Source organism: Tiliqua scincoides, chromosome 3, assembly GCF_035046505.1.
Source record: "Tiliqua scincoides isolate rTilSci1 chromosome 3, rTilSci1.hap2, whole genome shotgun sequence".
In the NCBI taxonomy this organism is placed as follows: Eukaryota; Metazoa; Chordata; class Lepidosauria; order Squamata; family Scincidae; genus Tiliqua; species Tiliqua scincoides.
Genome location: NC_089823.1, coordinates 226,872,542 through 226,895,501, shown reverse-complemented (window position 1 = coordinate 226,895,501; position 22,960 = coordinate 226,872,542). Strand labels below are relative to the sequence as shown.

At 46.5% G+C, this 22,960-nt stretch overlaps 1 protein-coding gene across 1 annotated transcript in view; it reads left to right on the top strand.

Moving 5' to 3' along the window:
• The window catches only part of SPATA16 (spermatogenesis associated 16), a 138,168-nt gene that overhangs the window by 20,099 nt on the left and 95,109 nt on the right, over positions 1-22,960 (top strand). The window contains exon 2 of the mRNA XM_066622149.1: positions 5,236-5,381. Coding sequence (XP_066478246.1) covers positions 5,236-5,381 — 146 coding nt within the window. The remainder of the gene's footprint in view (positions 1-5,235; positions 5,382-22,960) is intronic.

The following is a 22,960-nucleotide window of genomic DNA, read 5'->3' as shown; positions in this document are numbered from 1 at the left end:
TAAGATGATTACGGGACTGGGGCACCTTCCTTATGAGGAAAGGCTACGGCGTTTGGGCCTCTTCAGCCTAGAAAAGAGACGCTTGAGGGGGGACATGATTGAGACATACAAAATTATGCAGGGAATGGACAGAGTGGATAGGGAGATGCTCTTTACACTCTCACATAATACCAGAACCAGGGGACATCCACTAAAATTGAGTGTTGGGCGAGTTAGGACAGACAAAAGAAAATATTTCTTTACTCAGTGTGTGGTCGGTCTGTGGAACTCCTTGCCACAGGATGTGGTGCTGGCGTCTAGCCTAGACGCCTTTAAAAGGGGATTGGACAAGTTTCTGGGGGAAAAATCCATTATGGGGTACAAGCCATGATGTGTATGCGCAACCTCCTGATTTTAGAAATGGGTTATGTCAGAATGCCAGATGCAGGGGAGGGCACCAGGATGAGGTCTCTTGTTATCTGGTGTGTTCCCTGGGGCATTTGGTGGGCCGCTGTGAGATACAGGAAGCTGGACTAGATGGGCCTATGGCCTGATCCAGTGGGGCTGTTCTTATGTTCTCTTGTCCACAGCATCACAGTCTTGTCTGAAGGACAAGAAAGATAAGTCTGAAGGAGACTTATAGAAATTTCATACAGTGGCTGCCATTTGCCTGAGGCCATCTTCTCTGCCTTGCAACACACTGGCCCACTGTTGGATTTTCTTGCCCTTTGGGAAAAACGAGCCATATTTAGGCTGCAATCCAGTACGCCCTTCTCCTATAGGAGTAGCTACAACACTAGGGAAGGAGATGGTTAACTCTTTTCCCTGTGCCATTTTTCTAATCTACCTTGAAGGAACTCTTTACCCCATGGGGGAAAGGAGATAGCTACCCATAGTCAGGCATCTCACTTTCCAGTGATACCTCTACGACTGCTGCGCTGACAGAAAGAAGTAAATGGAGAGAACCTTAGCCTTGCATTAGAATTTCAGAATGCTTAAAGTATGCAGTAATAAGGTGATTATTCTATATTAAATACCCTGGAAGAAGAATAAGGGTGAAATATGCAAACAAGTCTTTTCCATCCTTAAAGCATTCCGCAGACCACTTTTCACATTAATAAAAAAGGATTCCCTCCCATTAACTGAGAATTAAGAACTCCTTTTTCTATTATTTCTCTACTTATATTCTTCCTTGGCTTTCTTGATGGAGGATTTAGAGCAGCCTACTTTAATCTGAATCTCCTCCATTATTATTATTGGGGGAGAAAATCATAAAAGGTATTCTGAGATTATATTTCTTTGGGCATGACCCTTTTCACTGACTCAGGGAAATGCAAATCAGACACTCACTTTGGTCATTGGGATAAAATGATCCTAATGGTCCTAGAATATCTTTTTCTCCCCTTCCCCAGTGTATCTTTCATGTGTGCTAATATGCCTCAGAGAAAGCTTTACATAATGGGCAATGAATAAAAACCTCCACTCAAGCAGATTACCCAAGCAGTGATTACAGGGTTATCTTGTGCCACTTTTGGACTAGCAATAGGGAAGCATTGTGTGTGGTCTAGCCAGGAGTGGGAAGAAGCTTGTCCTAGGTTCCCAATACCCTGCAGGCAGGAAGCCCCTCCAAGGTGATAGAGATCCCACAATTGCTCAGATGTGAGGCTGGTAATATTAATTTTCGTGGAACACACAGGCAGTAGCATAGCTAGAGTGGTGCAAAATGGGAAGTAGTGCAAGCTCCCGAACGTGAGAGTAAGCAGCCCCTCCCACTCACTCTGGGAGCCATTCAGGCAGCCACAATTGCACACTGCTGTTGCTGCCTGAACGACTGCCTGAAGGGTGAGTAGGAGGGGCGGCTTACACTCACATTTGGGAGCTTCCACTACTTACCATTTTGCACTGCTCTAGATCCAGGCCTACAGAGCTTGCGTCCTGAGTACACTTCTGTATTGCAGCGAGTCATGGACTCTCCGCTCACAACAGGAGAGGAAACTGAACGCTTTCCACATGCGCTGCCTCCAACGCATCCTCGGCATCACCTGGCAGGACAAAGTTCCAAACAACACAGTCCTGGAACGTGCTGGAATCCCTAGCATGTATGCACTGCTGAAACAGAGGCGCCTGTGTTGGCTCGGTCATGTCGTGAGAATGGATGATGGGCGGATCCCAAAGGATCTCCTCTATGGAGAACTCGTGCAAGGAAAGCGCCCTACAGGTAGACCACAGCTGTGATACAAGGACATCTGCAAGAGGGATCTGAAGGCCTTAGGAGTGGATCTCAACAAGTGGGAAACCCTGGCCTCTGAGCGGCCCACTTGGAGGCAGGCTGCGCAACATGGCCTTTCCCAGTTTGAAGAGACACTAGGCCAACAGACTGGGGCAAAGAGGCAAAGAAGGAAGGCCCATAGCCAGGGAGACAGGCCAGGGGCAGACTGCACTTGCTCCCAGTGTAGAAGGGATTGTCACTCCCGAATCGGCCTTTTCAGTCACACTAGACGCTGTTCCAGAACCACCATTTAGAGCACGATACCATAGTCTTTCAAGACTGAAGGTTGCCAACTACTTAGCTACTGTGCTGAATGCAGGTCCTTCATCTTAGGAAGTTGTTTACTGCTGCAACTAACAGGGTTACCCCTCTGGAAGTTGTTACCACTTTAAAAGGTGCCTCTTTGCTCAGTTAGCAGGGGTACTATTAATCTATTTAATAGTAATGTTATGTATCAGCTTGATAAAAGTCAATATTTTTGCAATTTGGTGTTTTCTTTTTAAAAAAAAAAAAATTCTGAGCAACAGAATCCTGAGCTGTGCTGGTGCAGCCAGACTGCATGGCTTGCACTGAATGTAATGTAGCTTAGGAGCAGTCTGGATGTCTCCTTGGGGCAAGGGAATATATTTCTCCTTACCCTGAGTAAAGCCCCAGCTGCTCCATGGGGCTTCTCGGGTCTGCCCCACCAATATCACTGAGCCAGCATGGGGAATCTGAGCCGGCGTGGGGATGATTGCACCAACTCAAGTCAACATTGGGATAGCGCTATAAGTTAAACTGGATCCAGAACTAGAAATAGGTATATTTTATTTTATTTCTGGTCCACCTTTCTATATCCGTGTCATGGATCCACAGTGGGCCAGTCGCAACAGAAGAGCAGATGAAATTAAAACAGTACATCAAATATTTGGAAGAAGTCTGCAAACTTCTCAAATGAGTTTGAGGGGTTTTGCCCTCAATTCACTGCAGTGCTATCCCAGCCTAGCACTTCATAGGATCAGACAAAAATACTCAACAGTATTAATCTCCTAGCATGGAATCAGATTAGGTATGGAATACTTTTCAAACTGGAAAATCCCTGATTCAAATACCACATTTGCCTTGAACTCACTAGGTAGCTTAAGGAAAGCTATTCTATCTCAGCCTCAGCCCCATTACCTGCAATAAGGGAAAAATAAGAGAAACCTGTTGCAAGGAATATTATATATAACATTCCTGAAATTGCTAAATGCTGTATAAAAAATTAAAAACACAGGCCCATCTTGCAGCCTTACAACTGAAAGGTAAAGACAAGACACATCAGGGAGGAAAGTAAAAAGGATGGAGAGTCGATTAAGGCCCATAGGCCCATAGGCCCATCTAGTTCAGCTTCCTGAACCACACAGTGGCCCACCAAATGCCCCAGGGAGCACATCAGATAATAAGAGACCTGCATCCTGGTGCCATCCCTTGCGTATGGCATTCTGATGTAGCCCATTTCTAAAATCAGGAGGTTGCACAAACCCATTATGGCTTGTAACCCGTAATGGATTTTTCCTCCAGAAACTTGTCCAATCCCCTTTTAAAGGCATCCAGGCCAGATGCCATCACCAAATACTGTGCCAAGGAGTTCCACAGACCAACTACTTGCTCCGTAAAGAAATATTTTCTTTTGTCTATCCTAACTCTCCCAATACTCAATTTTACTGAACGTCCCCTGGTTCTTGTGTTGTGTGAGAGGGTAAAGACCATCTCTCTATCCACTCTGTCCATCCCGAATAATTTTGTATGTCTCAGTCATGTCCCCCCTCAGGTGCCTCTTTTCTCAGCTGAAGAGGCCCAAACGCTGTAGCCTTTCCTCATAAGGAAGGTGCCCCAGCCCAGTAATCATTTTAGGGCGCAATCCTAACCCCTTATGCCAGCACTGACATAAGGGCAATGCAGCTCCGAGGTAAGGGAACAAACATTCCCTTACTTTGGGGAGGACTCTGTGAGTGACACCCAACTGCAGGATGCAGCACATGTCCCATTGGCTTTGATATGCCAGTGCTGGAAACTACTGACATAAGGGGTTAGGATTGCACCCTTAGTCACTCTCTTTTGCACCTTTTCCCTTTCCACTATGTCCTTTTTGAGATGTGGTGACCAGAACACAATACTCCAGGTGTGGCCTTACCATCGATTTGTAAAATGGCATTATAATATTAGCCGTTTTGTTCTCAATACCTTTTCTAATGATCCCAAGCATAGAATTGGCCTTCTTCACTGCCACCACACATTGGGTTGACACTTTCATCGACCTGTCCACCACCACCCCAAGATCTCTCTCCTGATCTGTCACAGACAGCTCAGAACCCATTAGCCTATATGTGAAATTTTGATTTTTTTGCCCCAATGTGCATGACTTTACACTTACTTACATTGAAACGCATCTGCCATTTTGCTGCCCATTCTGCCAATTTGGAGAGAACCTTCTGAAGCTCCTCACTATCCCTTCTGGTCTTCACCATTCGGTGAAATACACTCCGTAGTATTTGGAGCAAAATGTGTGTGTCAGTTATCTGAACTGGTTTCTCAGTTTAATCTACAAATAAGGAAGAATTTCAGAGGGATAGGAAATGGACACTACACTACAAATTGTGCACAAATGTGCAGAAAGGTTTGGCTCAACTCAAAGTGGCTTGAGGATTCCTACACTTCCTACTTCACCCTTTAAAAATGTTCATCCTCGCTGCCCATACTTACGGGATCACAAAAAGATAATGTATGTGAAGCACTTTAATGATTCTAAGATGCTGTATAAATGCTATGTGTTCTTATTACAAAAAGATAATAAATTCATGTTTCTTCAGGAAACGGTGGCAAAGCTAGTGGGGGTTTTGCGGTGAAGTTCCCTGCAAAACTTAGTGCTTTGCACCCCCTCTAGCTATGCCACTATCTGGAAATGCATTTTCTTGGCACAGTTTTGTATCCCCAAACTAATAAGTGGTGTTTTTGTTTCTTTCAAGCTTTGCAGCAAAGGTGCCGCTTTAGGGAAGCCCTTTGAAGCCTCTCCGAAAGATATTTCAAGTATTGCCAGTTTTATCGAGACAAAGCTTGTGATCTGCTATTTAAAGATGAGAAAGCCTGACCTTGCTCTAAATCATTCACACAGGTAAAAAAAAAAAATTATATTGATTTAATTTTTTTTTTAAGACTTCAAGCACCTATTTGTAAATGTATGCACAAAGATCAGTCTAGCAAAAAAAAAAAATGTCAAAGAGGCTCATGGCTGAAAATGGTTAAGAAAATGTATTATGGTAACTGCACTGGCTGCCTGTCAACTTTCTGGCACAATTCAAGGCCTTAACCTTGAGCCTTCCAAATATACGCCAGATGAACTGAATACTCATAACTGGGAGCAGGATTTGGGTCTAAAACTCTGTATAGATTGGAAAGGGAATGAATAGCAAAATGGCAGATGAGCTACAAAGTATAAATTGATGCACATTTGGGGCAGGAAATAAAAAATGTCACATATAGGCCAATCGGTTCTGAGCTGCTTGGGATGGATCACGAGATCCTGGGTGATGGTGGACAGCTCAATAAAAGTATTGACCCACTGTGTAGAGCAGCAATTTTCAACCAGTGTGCTATGGCACATTGTTGTGCCACAAATAGCCCATAGGTATGCCATGGGAGTTTGGGGGAGTCATTTATTAGTAGGGCCATTAGAGGATGCATCCCCTGGGGGCTGGGGGATAAGAATAGGCCCTCAGTTTGGCTGTACTTGTCGGAAGAGGCGACTAAACAGCCACCGGGTAGATGGGACTTGTCAGCCTGGGAAGGCAGCTCATCTGAGAGAAGGAAAACTCTGATCCCAAACCTCCACTGCCTTGTGGCTACATCCAGTTAGGGAAAAGGCTTCAGGAGTCAACCTCGAGGCAAAATCCGGAGCCGGAGTCCCTGAGGCAGTTCATGGCTGAACACAGTCACGTTCTGGCAACTCCTGCGACTGCACTGAAAAGCACTGTGTCTCATGATGTGAGAGAATATAGATTTTTTTTTTCCTTTGGTGTCTGATCTAATCATACATGTAAGTCACGACCTGATACTGCAGCTAATGTCACCAAGTCATGAGCATTCACGTGTGAACCAGCCCATAGGACTGTACTAGAAAACTTTTAGAGTCATCTGTGATTACCCTGATGCAGCAACATGCTGGAGGTACAGGAAATCCATCTTTTCTGTCGTGCCTGCTTTTCTGTTGCATTGCTGGAGCCAACTCAGCACTTAACAAAAGGCAGTTGTCCCTTCCATTGAAGTGAATGGTGAAACTGCTCAGACCAGTGGTTCTCAAACGCTTAGCAATGGGACCCACTTTTTAGACTGAGAATCTTTCAGGACTCACTGGAAGTAATATCATGTCCAGAAGTGACATGATCAAGCAGGAAACTTTTAACAATCCTAGGCTGCAATCCTACCCACTATCATTGTTAAAAGAATATATGTAGTAGGCTGTAGAAAGTACAGATGTGTCACATATCCCCAAATGCATGGACACATCAAGTCTAATATATTAAAGATAAAATATTGAAATGAATGAGGGCCCACTTAAAATGGCTCATGACCCACCTGGTGGGTCCTGACCCACAGTTTGAGAAACACTGGACTGAGACCGTTGGGTTCTATGAAGTAGTTTGAAGTCATGTAGTTATATGAATAAGCCTCTAACAGCATCAAAAAGATAAAAGTGTGAACCAGTTATAAATTGCTTACTGATTAAGAGGGAGAGGGGAAAATGTCAGAGAATAATGTCCAAAGTCACAATAATTGAATCCAATTTGTAATGGAGGATGCAGAATAAATCCGCCTGTCACATTACTAAAAGCAGGTCAGCGGGAGCAGATACAAACAGCACTTTCAATGAAAATATTCTGGGATACAATTAACATAGACGGACCCTGAAGCATAATCAATAGCTGTCTGTTTTCAAAAAAGGAATAAATAAATTACACTGAGCATTCTAACTATAAATAGATCTCACCATTCATTACACACACATTTTCTAGTGAGTCTTAGCTCTTCTTAATGCAGTGTAGTAGTTTGATTGAATTATGACTCAGGGTTTCAATCTTCATTTTCTGTTTGCATTTGCAAGGTTATTTCCTGACTTCTCACAGGTGTGTCAGAATCCCTGTGGCACACTTGGTTAGCCTTGACCAATATTGGAACAGATTCATCTCTCATTTCATGGATAGTATATGACACAGCTAATTAATATAAATTTTTTGAACAAAGATAAGCAGACCAGTTGTGGACCTGGTTCCTGTGCTGCCCCAGGGCACGGGACCACAACATACTGAAGAGCACCTTTTCTGAAGAAAACAAGAAGTACTGTTGACCCATTTTTGCCTAGCCCACGGGTATACACGTTTGATTCCTGTTGCGTATATGCAACTTTGGGCAAAAATGTTTTTTAAAGGAGCTCCAGAAGCCTCAGAAGGGTTGTGGAGCACCCGCAAATACAGTGCAGGGCTTTGCCTGCCCCCAGAACAGCTCCAGAGGGCTGGCGGAGGCAGTAGTGGTGGAGGTGGTGGTGCCACCCCCACAAGACCACAGCATGGCACCTGAGGCTATCGTCTCTCCTGCCCCCTGCAGGACCACCACTGACACAGTCCAATTTTTTTATTCCTTTTTGCAGACACTGACCAATGCCCTGATTTGTTTAGGAGGTAAATGCAGGCAGGCAGTGGCATAGCTATAGGGGGTGGCATGCTAAGTACTGCAGGCTCCACTATGTGCCATGTAAGCAGCCCCTCCCACTTGCCATCAGAGCCATTCTGGGCAGCAATGGCTACACACAGGTGCACCACTGCTTGGAATGGCTCCGACGGCGAGTGAGAGGGGTTGCTTACACAGCACATTGAGGCGCGTGCAGTACCTACCACGCCGACACCCCCTATAGCTATGCCACCAGATACCTGTAATTCCAGGTGCTAGACTTCTGCACACAGCACTTGGAATGCATGAAAGTTTCCAAGCGTAATCTGTTGAAGGAACTGAATCCAGTCCCTTTTGTTCCCCTTGTGAGCAGATAAAGGAAGGGTTTGCAGCCTTATATCAAAACTGATGACAGTAACCATCTGTTCATTGACTAAGCACTTCCAGATACATGCTATTGAGCACTATAAGATTGAAGCCAGGTGCAAAGACTTCAACTTGCTGTGGCAAGGAAGAGGCTTGCAGTAGGAACTGAAAGCTGTTCCAGCTGAGCCATAACAGTCTAGCAGCTTCCTGCAATCAGGTGACAACAGAGGGCCAGTCTGGTTCCATCATCTGATATAAAAGCTTCTCAGCTCAGCTGCCCTCCTACAGTCTGTGGAACTTCTAACTGGAGGACAATAATAATAATAATAATAACTTTATTTCTACCCCGCCTTTCTCCCCGAAGGGACTCAAGGCGGCTTACAACATATTAAAAACAATTTAAAAACAAATAAAAACATATTAACACATACTAAAAACAGCAGTCAGAGTAAAAATAGGTAAAAAGAGCATAGAGCAGCAGCAAGTCATAAAAGAATCAGGCCTGTAAAAAAAAAATATTAAAAGATGTTAAAAAATGTTAAAAGGCCAAGAACTCAGAAGGCCTGTTTAAACAGAAGGGTCTTCAGGCCTTGCCGAAAGGTCTCAAGAGAGGGAGCCATTCTTAAGTCAAGGGGAAGGGAGTTCCATAGCGTTGGTGCCACTACTGAGAAGGCCCTATTTCTTGCAGCCGCCCCACGTACCTCCCTAGGCGGCGGCACTTGTAAAAAGGCCTTCTCAGATGACCTGAGAGGGCGAGCCGGATTGTACGGGAGCAGGCGATCTCTAAGATACCCTGGTCCAGAGCAGTATAGGGCTTTAAAGGTCAATACCAGCATCTTGAATTGGGCCCGGAAACGAATGGGCAGCCAGTGCAGCCGCTGGAGAAGCGGACTGACAGGGTCGAACCGCCTACCTCCAGTAACCACACGGGCTGCCGCATTCTGCACTAGTTGCAGTTTCCAAACCGTCTTCAAGGGCAGCCCCACATAGAGTGCGTTACAGTAATCTAATCTGGATGTCACCGAGGCATGGATCACCGTGGCCAGGTCTGCACGATCCAAGTACGGCCGCAGCTGGCGCACCAGCCGAAGCTGAGCGAAGGCCCCCCTAGCCACAGCCGCCACCTGGGAATCCAGGAGCAGCTGAGAGTCCAGGTGGACCCCCAAGCTGCGGACCTGCTCCTTCAGAGGGAGTGCAACCCCATTCAGGGCAAGCCGATAGTCCAGCACCTGCATCGAGGATTTCCTAACCAGGAGAGCCTCTGTCTTATCCGGATTTAATTTCAGCTTGTTAGCCCCCATCCAGATCCTCACTGCCTCCAGACAGCGCTCCAGGTCCTCAACCACCACATGGGGGACAGAATTGAGCCCTGTGGCACCCCGCATCTCAAGGGCCAGGGTGTCGAACAGGCATTCCCCAGCACCACCATCTGGGACCGACCCTCCAAGTAGGAGCGGAACCACCGCAAAACAGTGCCTCCAGCTCCCAACTCGGCCAATCGGCCCAGAAGGATACCATGGTCGATGGTATCGAAAGCCGCTGAGAGGTCCAGCAGGACCAACAGGGACGCACTCCCCCTGTCCAGTCCCCGGCGTAGGTCATCCACCAGGCGACCAAGGCGGTTTCCGTCCCAAAGCCCGGCCTGAAGCCAGATTGAAAAGGATCCAGATAATCCGCTTCATCCAAGACCCTCTGGAGTTGGGATGCCACCACCCGCTCAATTACCTTGCCCAGAAACGGGATGTTGGAGACTGGCCGGTAGTTATCCAACACAGTGGAATCCAGGGAGGGCTTCTTCAGGAGGGGGCGAACCACCGCCCGTTTCAAAGCGAGTGGTAATGTCCCCTCCATCAAGGAAGAGTTGACCACCCTCCCTGTCCACTCAGCCAGCCCACCCCGGGCAGCTCTTATCAACCAAGCTGGGCAAGGGTCGAGCAGGCAGGCAGATGGCCTCACACTCCAAAGGAGTCTGTCCACATCCTCAGGCTGTACAAGCTGAAAAGAATCCCACAACACAGGACAAGCAGTTGCCAAGGGGACATCGTCAGACACTGTCAATGTGGCATCCAAGTTGCGACGAATACGATCGATTTTATCTGCAAAATGTTGCGCAAACACGTCACAGCGGCTGACCGTGTATTCCTCCTGGTCTACTGGGGGGGCCTGATGGAGGAGGCCCCGCACCACACGGAACAGCTCTGCCGGACGGTTGTCAGCAGACGCAATGGTAGCAGAGAAGAACGATCTCTTCGCTGCTACCACCGCCACGGAATAGGCTCTGTAATGGGCTCTACCCCGTGTCCGGTCGGATTCATCCCGAGTTTTCTGCCACCGTCGCTCTAGACGCCTGCCCTGCCGCTTCATCCTTCTCAGCTCCTCAGTGAACCAAGGAGCTGCTCCGAGTCTGCGACATGGCAGAGGTCGCTCCGGAGCAATCTCATCCACTGCCCTAGTCATTTCCCCATTCCAGAGGTCAACCAGGGCCTCAGATGAGACGCCAGTCTTGGCAGTGGGGAAATCCCCCAGAGCCCTCAGGAAACCTTCAGGATCCATTAGCCTCCGGGGGCGGACCATAGAAAACGGTCCCCCGCCTCTGCGGAGGTAGGAAGTCGCAACAAGCCTAAACCTTACCAGGAAGTGATCTGTCCATGACAACGGAGTGATCTTGATCTCCTCTACGTCCAGATCACTGCCCCCATGCCCAGCTGTAAACACCAGGTCCAGCACGTGTCCTGCAGTATGTGTTGGGGCCAAGATCTTCTGGGACAGGCCCATGGTTGTCATGGCGGCCATGAAATCCTGAGCTGCACCTGACGCAGGTGCCTCGGCATGCACATTGAAGTCCCCCAGCACTAATAGGCGGGGGGCCTCCAATGCCACCCCCGAGATCACCCCAGTCAGCTCAGGCAGGGAGACTGTTGGGCAGCAGGGCGGATGGTACACCGACAGAATCCCAATCCTGTCCGGTCCTCTCAACACAACATGCAGGCACTCGAACCCAGCAAACTGCTGGACAGGGCACCTGGTAAGGGAGATGGACTCACGATAGACCATTGCAACTCCCCCTCCCCGTCCCTGCAATCTTGGCTGCTGCAACACCTGGAAACCTGGAGGACAGAGTTCAGAGAGACTAACTCCTCCTGCCATGTCCAACCAGGTCTCCGTAATACATACCAGGTCGGCTTTCTCATCCAGGATTAAATCCCGGATGATGCAGGTTTTATTATTCACCGACCTGGCATTCAAAAGCAGCAGCTTCAGATCCAGGGACTCACCGCCAAGACCACCAGGCATCCGAGAATTAGGGGAAGGACCAGAAGGAGAGATGATCTGCCTATGATGAACTCTCCTTCTCCTGTAACGGCCTGTCCAACTCCCACCGCCATATCTCCCGTGGCCCGTCACTCTCTTGATAGTGGCACCCCTCCCCTCCCCTGAGCTCCCTCCTAAAAAGAAACACATGTGGCAAGGCCCACCTTCTGAGACTGGCCTATACAGAGAGAGACACCCAGCAGGACTGCTTACAAAAAGATAAAAAACAAGGCAGGCCTAGCACTGGGTGTCTCACAGGCCAATCCTTTGCTGCAAAAAGACTGTGCTGCCCTAAAGATTTCAGTTGCTCCTCTCTCCCCTGCCTTAAACAGAAGGGGAGGAATAATCCGACCACTGCTTCAGTTCCTCAGCCAGGAAGGGAGCCTTGGTCTTCAGGGCACGAGCCCCAGGCCAAGAGCCACGGGCCAAGAGCCCTTTGGCTCTTGCCCTTCGGCTCGCGCCTCTGGCAAGCCAGAGGCTTATGCAGGTTACCTGCAGGGAGAAAGCAGCCACTCGTCAGTCCCGAGACCAGACACAGGTGTTCCCAATCACAGCTCCTTCCTCCACCCTCCTGGTAGCTGACCCTTAGCTCACTGAGCCCAAAACCAGGGGAAAAAAGGCTTATGCAGGTTACCTGCAGGGAGAAAGCAGCCTCTGGTCAGTCCCGAGACCAGACACAGGTGTTCCCAATCACAGCTCCTTCCTCCACCCTCCTGGTAGCTGACCCTTAGCTCACTGAGCCCAAAACCAGGGGAAAAAAGGCTTATGCAGGTTACCTGCAGGGAGAAAGCAGCCTCTGGTCAGTCCCGAGACCAGACACAGGTGTTCCCAATCACAGCTCCTTCCTCCACCCTCCTGGTAGCTGACCCTTAGCTCACTGAGCCCAAAACCAGGGGAAAAAAGGCTTATGCAGGTTACCTGCAGGGAGAAAGCAGCCACTCGTCAGTCCCGAGACCAGACACAGGTGTTCCCAATCACAGCTCCTTCCTCCACCCTCCTGGTAGCTGACCCTTAGCTCACTGAGCCCAAAACCAGGGGAAAAAAGGCTTATGCAGGTTACCTGCAGGGAGAAAGCAGCCTCTCGTCAGTCCCGAGACCAGACACAGGTGTTCCCAATCACAGCTCCTTCCTCCACCCTCCTGGTAGCTGACCCTTAGCTCACTGAGCCCAAAACCAGGGGAAAAAAGGCTTATGCAGGTTACCTGCAGGGAGAAAGCAGCCACTCGTCAGTCCCGAGACCAGACACAGGTGTTCCCAATCACAGCTCCTTCCTCCACCCTCCTGGTAGCTGACCCTTAGCTCACTGAGCCCAAAACCAGGGGAAAAAAGGCTTATGCAGGTTACCTGCAGGGAGAAAGCAGCCTCTCGTCAGTCCCGAGACCAGACACAGGTGTTCCCAATCACAGCTCCTTCCTCCACCCTCCTGGTAGCTGACCCTTAGCTCACTGAGCCCAAAACCAGGGGAAAAAAGGCTTATGCAGGTTACCTGCAGGGAGAAAGCAGCCTCTGGTCAGTCCCGAGACCAGACACAGGTGTTCCCAATCACAGCTCCTTCCTCCACCCTCCTGGTAGCTGACCCTTAGCTCACTGAGCCCAAAACCAGGGGGAAAAAGGCTTATGCAGGTTACCTGCAGGGAGAAAGCAGCCACTCGTCAGTCCCGAGACCAGACACAGGTGTTCCCAATCACAGGATCTTTCCCAAAACCAGGATCTTTCTTGATGTACCTGGACTATTGGTCCTCTACATGCCTGCTGACTGGCAGCCCAATCCTGTGCTCAGTGGCACAGATCTGTGCCGCCGTGCACTGTCGCAAACATGCCGTAAGGCACGTTTGCCAGCCTCACTGCTGGGTTCCTGCTGGTGCTAACCCAGCGCCGGCCAGTGCTGGGCTAGCACAGGGTGGTCGTCCAACTTCCGCAGCTCAACGGTCTCCCGGACCGCCGAGCTATGGCATGGTAGGCGGGGATGGGGAGGAGGCGTTCCGGGGATGGGGGAGGCCAGCGGGGGGTGGAGAGAGGGCAGGGAGAGGCGTGCCGGGGGGGCTGGAGGCATGCCGTGGGGGAGAGAGGGATCCAAGGCACTTGTGTAGGGCGCGGAGCCCTAAATGAGCACCTTTACCTTACTGCCGACCTTTTGGCCAGCAGTAAAGTGAGTAGCCCCATTGCGGGGCTGCTTAACTTACCCGGAAGAAGGGGACAAAGTCCCCTTCTCCCGAGGCGCTTCCCATGGTAGCTAGGGAGGTGCAGGATCCAGCAGTAGCCCTTCTCGGTGCCACCAAGCCTGGGCACCCCAGGCAGCTCAGGATTAGGCTGTGGGCGAACTACTAATTTCCTAGGCCAGTGTTTCTCCAACCCAAACTGTGGGTTGGGATCCACTAGGTGGATTGCGAGCCAATTTCAGGAGGGTCCCCATCCAGATCAATATTTTATTTTTAATAGACTTGATGGCATGTGACTGCATTGGGGAGACGTTACAGATCTGACAGTACAGTAACGTTACAGACGTTACAGTACTTTTAACAGGCTCTTCTGTATATGCTGTTAGCAATGATAGTCAATGGGATTTCCTCCTGGGTAAGTGTGGGTAGGATGACAGCCTAGGATTGTCAAAAATTTCCTGCTTGATAAGTATTGTGAACATTAAGTGGTTTTAAGATAAATAAGGGTTATTTTTTAAAAGAATTTTAATTGGAGATATTTTTTTAGATGTGATATTAGAAACTAAGAATCAGATAAGAGATTTTATTTTAGATGTTAATTTAGTGGTTAGAAGAGTGTATATAAGTAAAAATTTGAAGCCTTTTTATGATTGGATAGATATGGAAAATGATATATAACATAAGAGATATTGAAGTGTGTAATACCATTGTAATTGAAGGTATTCCTTTTAGATGTGATATTAGATATTAAGAATTAGATAAGAGTCTATAAGTAAAAATTTGAAGCCTTTTTATGATGAGATAGATAAGGTGAGAGAAAAAATATTATTGTTTAATTAAACTACTAATCAGTAGATTAATCAATATGATAATCTTTGTATTGATGAATAATCTCGTTTGGATTAATGTATGTTGTAATCGATGGCCACCACCTTGTGTGTAACCTATATAGTCCTAACCCTAAGTCTATTCAATTTTCCTTACCTGTATCTGTAATAAATAAATAAATAAATAAATAAATAAATAAATAAAACATTAAAAAAAAATTTCCTGCTTGATGACATAACCTCCAGTCATGACATCACTTCCGGTAGGTCCTGACAGATTCTCATTCTAAAAAGTTGGTCCCTTTTAAAGCTTGAGAACCACTGTCCTAGGCTAACTATTGCCTGCTAGGTGGCTGGCCCCTTGTGGTGTAGGGTCTATAGTTATTCTGGTTTAAAAAAAAATACCCAGAAAGTATACAAACCAAGCATGCACAAGGTGATTTTATTAATAAGGCTGCATGCTTTTGTATATGCTTACCTTAGAATAAGCTCCACTGAATTGAATGGGAGTTACTTCTGAGCAGATACCTAGGATTGTGCTGTGAGGTCCTTCAGCGAGGACTCTATATAGAAAAGGATGCAATCCAAAAAGGATATCAGCAGCCACAGAAAAGCAAACTAGGAAACTCCATAGCCTAGTTTCTAACTTTATCTCCTCAACTAGATCTAAGCTCCATGACAGTGCTCAAGCTGCCCTGGTTGCTACTCAGTAAATAAGGTCATGTCTGCTTCCTGAATTCCCTGTGAATGGTTCAGCAAGTAGCTCTTGAATCAGGTCCAAGGAAGAACTAATAAGACTTGTTCTTTTATACCACATACCTAATCCAAGGAACTTGCCTCCTTTTGGGCCTCAGCACCTGACACATGCACAGCAGAACCACTTCCATGGGGGCACTTGGAATTTGGCCTTGCAGTGGAGCAATCTAAATAGTTCTGATACCGTGAGAGAACTTTTTTCTAATGTTCTAAGACAAAACCTGAATACATAAAAGTAGCTATCATTCTTGTTCTGTGATATACTATATTCCTTTGGCTTAATTTTGGGATTGGTTTAATAGTCCCCTGGAGAAAGCCCTTGATCTCTACCATCAATCATTTAACTCTACATATTTTTCTGAGAGATTGATGTGCCACTCAACATTGTACCACAAAATTTTCCAGTGATTTTCATAAACCAACCTGCTGAGCTGGTGGCCATGCAATTTCCTTTGCAACATCCACTTTAAACACTGAAAAATGAATTGTGCCATTCTGATCTGTTTCTCCAATTCTTTTGGCCCAAGCATTCTGGCTTGCAAGGCAGGAGGGGGTGGGTGGGGTACTAATGATCTTAATAACCTCACATGGCTAATTATAAAGTTAAAACTTCCATTTTGCTGCTGAAGGTGATTTTTGCATGTACCAGATGGCAAAGCAGCAGAGATCTCAACTTAAGAAGCATCACAGTGGGGTTTAGCCCTTGTGTTGCTCACTCTCATCTAAGAGGTCAAGTAACTTATCTGCTCTCAAGATGATCTAGAACAGCAATTTTCAACCTTTTTATCTCACGGCACAATGACAAGGTGCTAAAATTGTCAGTGATGCACACCATCAATTTTTTTTTCCATCATTGACAAGGCACACCATGCTGCTGGTAGGGGTTTCAAATCCCTCAATTGTCCTACTAATAAATGACGCTCCCCAAACTTTCATGGCACACCTGTGGACCATCCACGGCACCCCAGTGTGCTATGGCACAGTGGCTGAAAATCGCTGGTCTAGAAACGAAATGCAGCCCATTGGCCTCTATGAAACATGATCTTCAGAAATGTAGCAAAAAAAATGTAGTTCAGTTTCTACTCTACCAGAGTCTGCAGGTGTGCTGTGGAAGACACAGCAGTTGAAAATCACTGAAAAACTCTTCCAGGTTCTGAGGCTTTTTTTCTAGGGTAGCTGTCTGTAGTAATGAATTGTCTGCCCTTCTTCTTCTTCCACCTGCTCTAAGGAGCCAGCAGAGAAAGAGGGACAGACAATTCATTACTACAGGCAGTTGCCCTAGAATTGGAGCCCCAGAACCTGGGTGTGTACCCCAGAAGCCGGATGTGGCATCACAAGATGCAAAGACCATAGAAGTCTGTGCCATGAGAAGAAAAACACTGAAAATCGCTGGGCTACTAGAATTTTCCTAATGTTCTGAAAGTGTAGGTTTTATATTTACATTGAAATGGACTGATACAAGATACCACTTGAGGCCTGATGAATTTTAAGCTATCCTTGCTTTCTGGTGCTGCGTCCACCATGCATGCACTCAGTTACTGAGTGGAAAGTCATCCTCATGTTGGGGGAGACCAGCGGTGTAGCTGGAAGGAGTGCCACCCTGGGGCACACCTTCAAGGGTCGCCCCCTTTGCTCACCCCCATACCCCCTCCAAACGCGACCAGAGCTGTGCTCCGTTCATGTCCAGAGGGTTTCTGAGCACTTCTGCAGACCTTAGAACGTCACTTCCAGTTTTCAGAGGGAAAACAGGAAGTGATGTTTTTATACCTTAAGAAGGCCTTCCAGGGCCCGGGGAGGCCACATGTGATGTGGGTGTGAGCAAAGGGAATCAGGACCCCTGTGGCCGCGGCATTGCAAAGCAGATGCACTTCCACTGAGTTAGTCTCTGAGCTGTATTGGGGCAACTGTTCCTTGATTATTCCTTGATAAAACATCTATTTCATACCTTTGATTTGTATATCTGTTATTTAACATGGTGCCTACCCTACTCCCGCAGGATAGGACAGGATCCATATTCAATCCAACAAAAAAGATAACACACCTCAATTTATGTTGCCTAAACCACCCAATAAAAAGAAGGGAGTCATAAATCAAGGAGAGAAATACCAGAAATGAAAAAACCCAGAAATTGTATCTTCCACAAACCAATTATAAGAAGCATCCAAGAATGTAAATAAGCATGCAGTAAATCCTACAAAGGATATTTCTCGTCATATGGATTTTTTTAACCGGGAGAGGAAGAGCGGTATTTTTGATAAACAATATTGTGCTTTATACAGAAAGCTATTACAACAAAGATTTATACCAATAAAGGTCACAATCTACACAGAAGAGCGTATATCTGGCCCAGACTAATTCCATCGTTCGGGATGAAAATTGTTGGTTGATCAATTTTGCCTTTAAAAATTACAAAATTTGGAGGTAGGAAAATTATGATTAGAGCAGACTTTGCTGTTCTATTGACTCTGCTAGTGAACAGATGCTTCATTAAAAACAGAGAGCAAACTTTAGGCCAAGTATCAAAACTATATGTAGCCAAGGTAAAGTTTATCCCATTATGAGTCATCAGCTCTCTTTTCAGAATTCTGAAGCATGAATACATCCTAAATTAAGAACATAAAAACATAAGAAGAGCCCTGCTAGATTAGGCCAAAGGCCCATCTAGTCCAGCTTCCTGTATCTCACAGTGGCCCACCAAATGCCCGAAGGAGCACACAAGACAACAGACGCAACCTGCGACCTGGTGCCCTCCCCTGCTTCTGGCAGTCAGAGGCAGCCTGCCTCTAAAACCAAGAGCTTGCACAGACCTACTACGACTTGCTGATGGAAGGTGATAGAATGACCAGGGTCATATGCCATTAGGGCAAATGCTAAAAAGCTTAAAAGCCACACTATTTTCATTTAGGGGAAAGCTTAAAAATTAAAAAGCTAGCTGGCAAGAGCTGAATTGGCAGCTCTGCTAAATGTCAAGGTTGCAACTGGCAAGAGATAAATTTTAGAAGAACAACACATTCTAGTTACAAGGCTATTCCCCTTTGAAAGTTAGATAAAGAGGAGAAGATAAGAGGAAGATATAGAAAATATTAGGGAAACTTCTGCTCTCTGTTTGAATGGCAAACTAAAACAGATAACATGAGCAGATGGGCGTTATTTGGCAGAAGAATACCCATCTTAGCAAAGACAGTTTACAGTTTTAAATCTGTTATTCTTTCATGCTTTTTAGAGCAAAGGAAGCTTTAGAAGCTGTTTGCTATTTTCACAGAAGTCTCACAGAAGTTCCAAGGACATCACCAAGCTTGCCTGCCAGTTATTCTTCAAAGCTTTAAAATAGTCTTTGTCCTTAAAGTGTAACCAACATATATAGAGACATGGTAGTCATTAAAAGTAAGTTTTAACTGCCTGATTTTATTAAAGGTCTGACTAAAGCATAAAGGCATATAGAATAGTGAAAGCTATTTCCAGCTAAAAGAATCATAGTTAGTATCACAGAAAAGCTGCTTAGAAAGCTGTTTTGCTAGTTTCACAGACTTTGGAATTTGGAAAAGGGAGTTGTATCTCAAAGATAGATAAAACTGCTTCTTGGCAGAAGTATGTGGCCAGCCAAGTTGGGAAAACACACATATTTGCAACATTGTAGTAAGAAAGGTTTTAGTATTATCAGCTGGCAGGCTGAAATGGGTTTAGCTAGCTGGACACAGACACCTGCAGAGACGAGTTTAGAAAAAGAATACATTTAATTAGATAAGCAAGAACATTCAGCCGTTGTTTGAATTGCAACTGAAAGAAAGAAAGAAAGGAATGTTGAAGGGGGTTGGTGTAGGTTTGATTAGGAAGGTGCAGAGAGAGAGAGGGAGAAAGAATATCTGAGTAATTTGTTTGAAGGTAAATAGGAAAAGGATTTCTTAAAAGGAAAATGTGATACAGTGAAAGAAAGTATGGCTTGTTTTATGTTAAAATATAAGAAAAATCACAAGAAGCTGGCTGAAGCCTTAGCTCAAGGTGCTAGCCAGCCACTAAAGGGAAGAGGTCACTTCTAGCAAAGATATACACCACTATAGACCCCTTAAATGTACTCAAAGTACATACAGTAAAACTGTTAAAGTGTCGTTTAAAGGACCTTGCTTAACAGAGGTTGGCAGAGAGCCCCACAGTGTTTTGTTGAGAACAGGAGAAGGAATGCAGGAGAGATAAGACAGGTGGCTCAAGCAAGGCCATCCTAATCAGGAATTGAGATGTATGCCAAGAAATAGGTCTGAAGTCTTGCCAAAAAGGTCAGTTCTGAATAAAGTAAGGTTATAGTGCACTCTACTGGTTCTCGAAAACTTTGTATTCAATATGTCTAATTGTATAATTTTACCTTATTTGGAAACCTATGACTTGAAGCTCACCTATCAAGTGTCTCTAAGGCTATCTACAGCCTATTAAGAGTTAGCCCCATCTATGATGTCAAACTTCAGCCAATGGGAAGTTCAAATTATCAAACAAAGGACCCAAAATGTCATAAAGGGTCTGGTTAAGATTGATACTCGCTCTCAATGCTTTGGACAGGAGTCCCATGAGATGCTTTGCTAGCAACAAAATAAAAGCTTGCAGACGATCACCCTTGACTACTGAGTCTTGCTTTTGAACCTTGCAACACCTTGCAACATCGTAACCCGTAATGAACTTTATTCATGAACCTGTAATGAACCCGTACTGAAATTCATTGCTTACAGAGCTAGACCACCAGTTTATGCAGGCCAGGAATGGATATACTCTTTCTCCAGCATGATGCAACTGAGCTTAGTCTGGGGCAACTGTGGTATGGGGGACAGGCAGACCCCTCTATTGGTTTTTTCACAGCCCAATCCTATCTAAAAGCCCAATCCTGAGCTGCCCAGCACATGGGACTCCTGCGGTGCCAAAAATGGCTACTGCAGCATCCTAAGCACACTGGACAGCTGCTAGCAACACCTCGGGGGAAAGGAATGAAAGTCCCCCTCCCCGGATAAGGGAAGTAGCCCCGCAATGAGGCTACTCAATTCTGCAGTGGCTCTTTAGTGGGACGACACAGAGCCGTGTAGCCTGACATATGGCTCCAGATTCAGCAGAGCTGAGCTCCACGGGTCCCACCCTCTCCCTCCCTCACCACGCCTCCTCCCTGCCCTCCCCCCACCCCAGAATGTCTCCTCTCCTCCCTCCCCCTGTCCCAGGATGCTTCCTTCCTGCCTCCCTTCACGCCCCGCACTCACCTCTCAGCTGCTTGGCAGTCCGGGCAAGCTGCCAGGCAGCAGACCACGGTTCCAGCACCAGAGCTGGCCCAGCGCACAGTTAGCTCCGGCACTGGGCCTACAGTAAGGCTCACAAAAGTGCCTTATGGCATGTTTGTGACAGTGTGCAGCATTCGAGGCTCAGGATTGGGCCCTAAATTCCTACACAGGGAGTGATGCACTCACACAGTTACTGCTGTATCTCACAGAGGATTTGCGGCTGCTGGAGGTTCCCTCAGGGTAAGGGAACATTTGTCCCCTTGTCCTGGGGTAAGGCAGCAACCACTTTGAGGCAACCCATAACTGCACCAGCTCAATCGCTGCCACAAACCCACACTGACCTGGGAAAGTGGATCAGGCCTAGGAAGAGGTTCAAGATTCATATGCACTGCTGCCACCAATCCCATCCCCCTCCCAGGCCTGATCCACTTTTTCCCCACCCCATCACTGCCCGTGTGTCCACCCCTGTTTTCAACCCCCTCCAACCCCTGCATGGGCTTACCAACTCTGGCAGGTCTCAATAGGTCTGCCAGCACATGGGCACCCCTCTGGCCTCCCCATCAGGAGGCCTGTAGTGCATGTTGGTAGAGGCTGCTTTGTGACTGCCATAAAGTGCTAGTTACACTGATGGGGGAGGAGGATAGGACTGGATTGTCAGTTATCTAGGGCAGGGGTCTCCAAACATTTTGGCCAGAGGGCCACATGAAATATCTGGCACAGTGCTGAGGGCCGGAAAAAAAATTTAAATATAAAATTTAAATAAATAAATTAGAGATGGAACTTAGAGGAGTGAATAAATGAATGAGTGGGCTCATTCACTCAGCCTCTCCGGCCCTCAGAACACCCTCCAGATGCAATCAGAGCATAGCTCTGGTCATGTTCAGTCAAGTGGGCCAGGGGACAAGAGGCTGGCTGCAGGCCAGATAGAGGTTCTCTACGGGCCGCATCTGGTCCCCAGGCCAGGGTTTGGAGATCCCTGATCTAGGATGAAGAACTGTAGTACCATTTCTGGCCAGTACATGGGTGGCACTGCAGCACAGCAGAGAACAGGCTGATTTAACTACCTAGAAGCTGCTGTGATACCTTAGGCAGGAAATTGCCTGAGTTCCTTCCTCAAGACTCACAGCGCTTTCTACTCGATTTCTGGGGAGTTTCCTTTTTCGCTGTCCAATATCGCTTTTAACAGCATATATAATTGAATGGGCATCAAAATCTGAGTTCCATAATTATTCTTATGCATACCCAAGCTAGTATGCAAGAGTTTCCACAGGCAGCCACTATCTTTCCCCTTCCAACGACCAATTCCCCCTCCAACAACGAATTTACACTAGAATCTGCACAAGAAGGTTCAATACTAAAATGTAATGCAATAGACCAGTGTTTCTCAAACTGTGGGTGGGGACCCACTAGGTGGGTCATGAGCCAATTTCAGGTGGGTCCCCATTCATTTCAATATTTTATTTTTAATATATTAGACTTGATGCTCCCATGGTATGTGACTGCATTTGGGGAAATGTTACGACTCTGTACTTTCAACAAGCTGCTGTGTATAGTCTAACAATGATAGTAAATGGGACTTACTCCTGGGTAACTGCGGGTAGGATTGCAGCCTAGGATTGTTGAAAATTTTCCTGCTTGATGATGTCACTTCTGGTCATGATATTACTTCTGGTGGATCCTGACAGATTCACATTCTAAAAAGTGGGTCCCAGTTCTAAATGTGTGAGAACCACTGCAATAGACACACTCATTGATTCTGCTGGCTGAAAGGCCAGCTGGCCGTGTTGGGGGTGTGTGTGTGTGTGTGAGAGAGAGAGAGAGAGAGAGAGAGAGAGAGCGAGAGCGAGAGGGAGGGAGGGAGAGAGAGAGCTCAAGGAGGCATAGAAGTCAGTCCTTTTTTCTTTTTGCACGAATAGAAATTAGAGCTCATTGGAAGGATTAAAGCAGCGATGAACACATTTCATAAAAGTAGTGAGATCTCTCTTTCTAGAAATGACAACCGTTATAGAGACATTAGCAAGATTTTGGTCATTGAGAAATTAGCCTTTATTCTGTTGGGAAATCAGTCAACTCTGTACTCTATGAACATGACAGAGAAAGCAAGATCTGTCCTCATGCACTGGGAATAATTCAGGATGCTGAACTGAATCCTCAGAAGCAGCGCTCTCTTTTCATTTTGCCGAAAGAAAAGAAAAACAAGCTGCTTCTCTTCCATAATGAATCCAGAGCTGGCGGACAGATTTGCCTGTACGTTTGCTGTTCACAATAGATCACCTCCTGTGTGCTGTATGCAAAAAAAAAAATATGAGCATGGAAAATACATTCCCCATCTAAATTGCCCAAATAAACTTGTTGTAGACA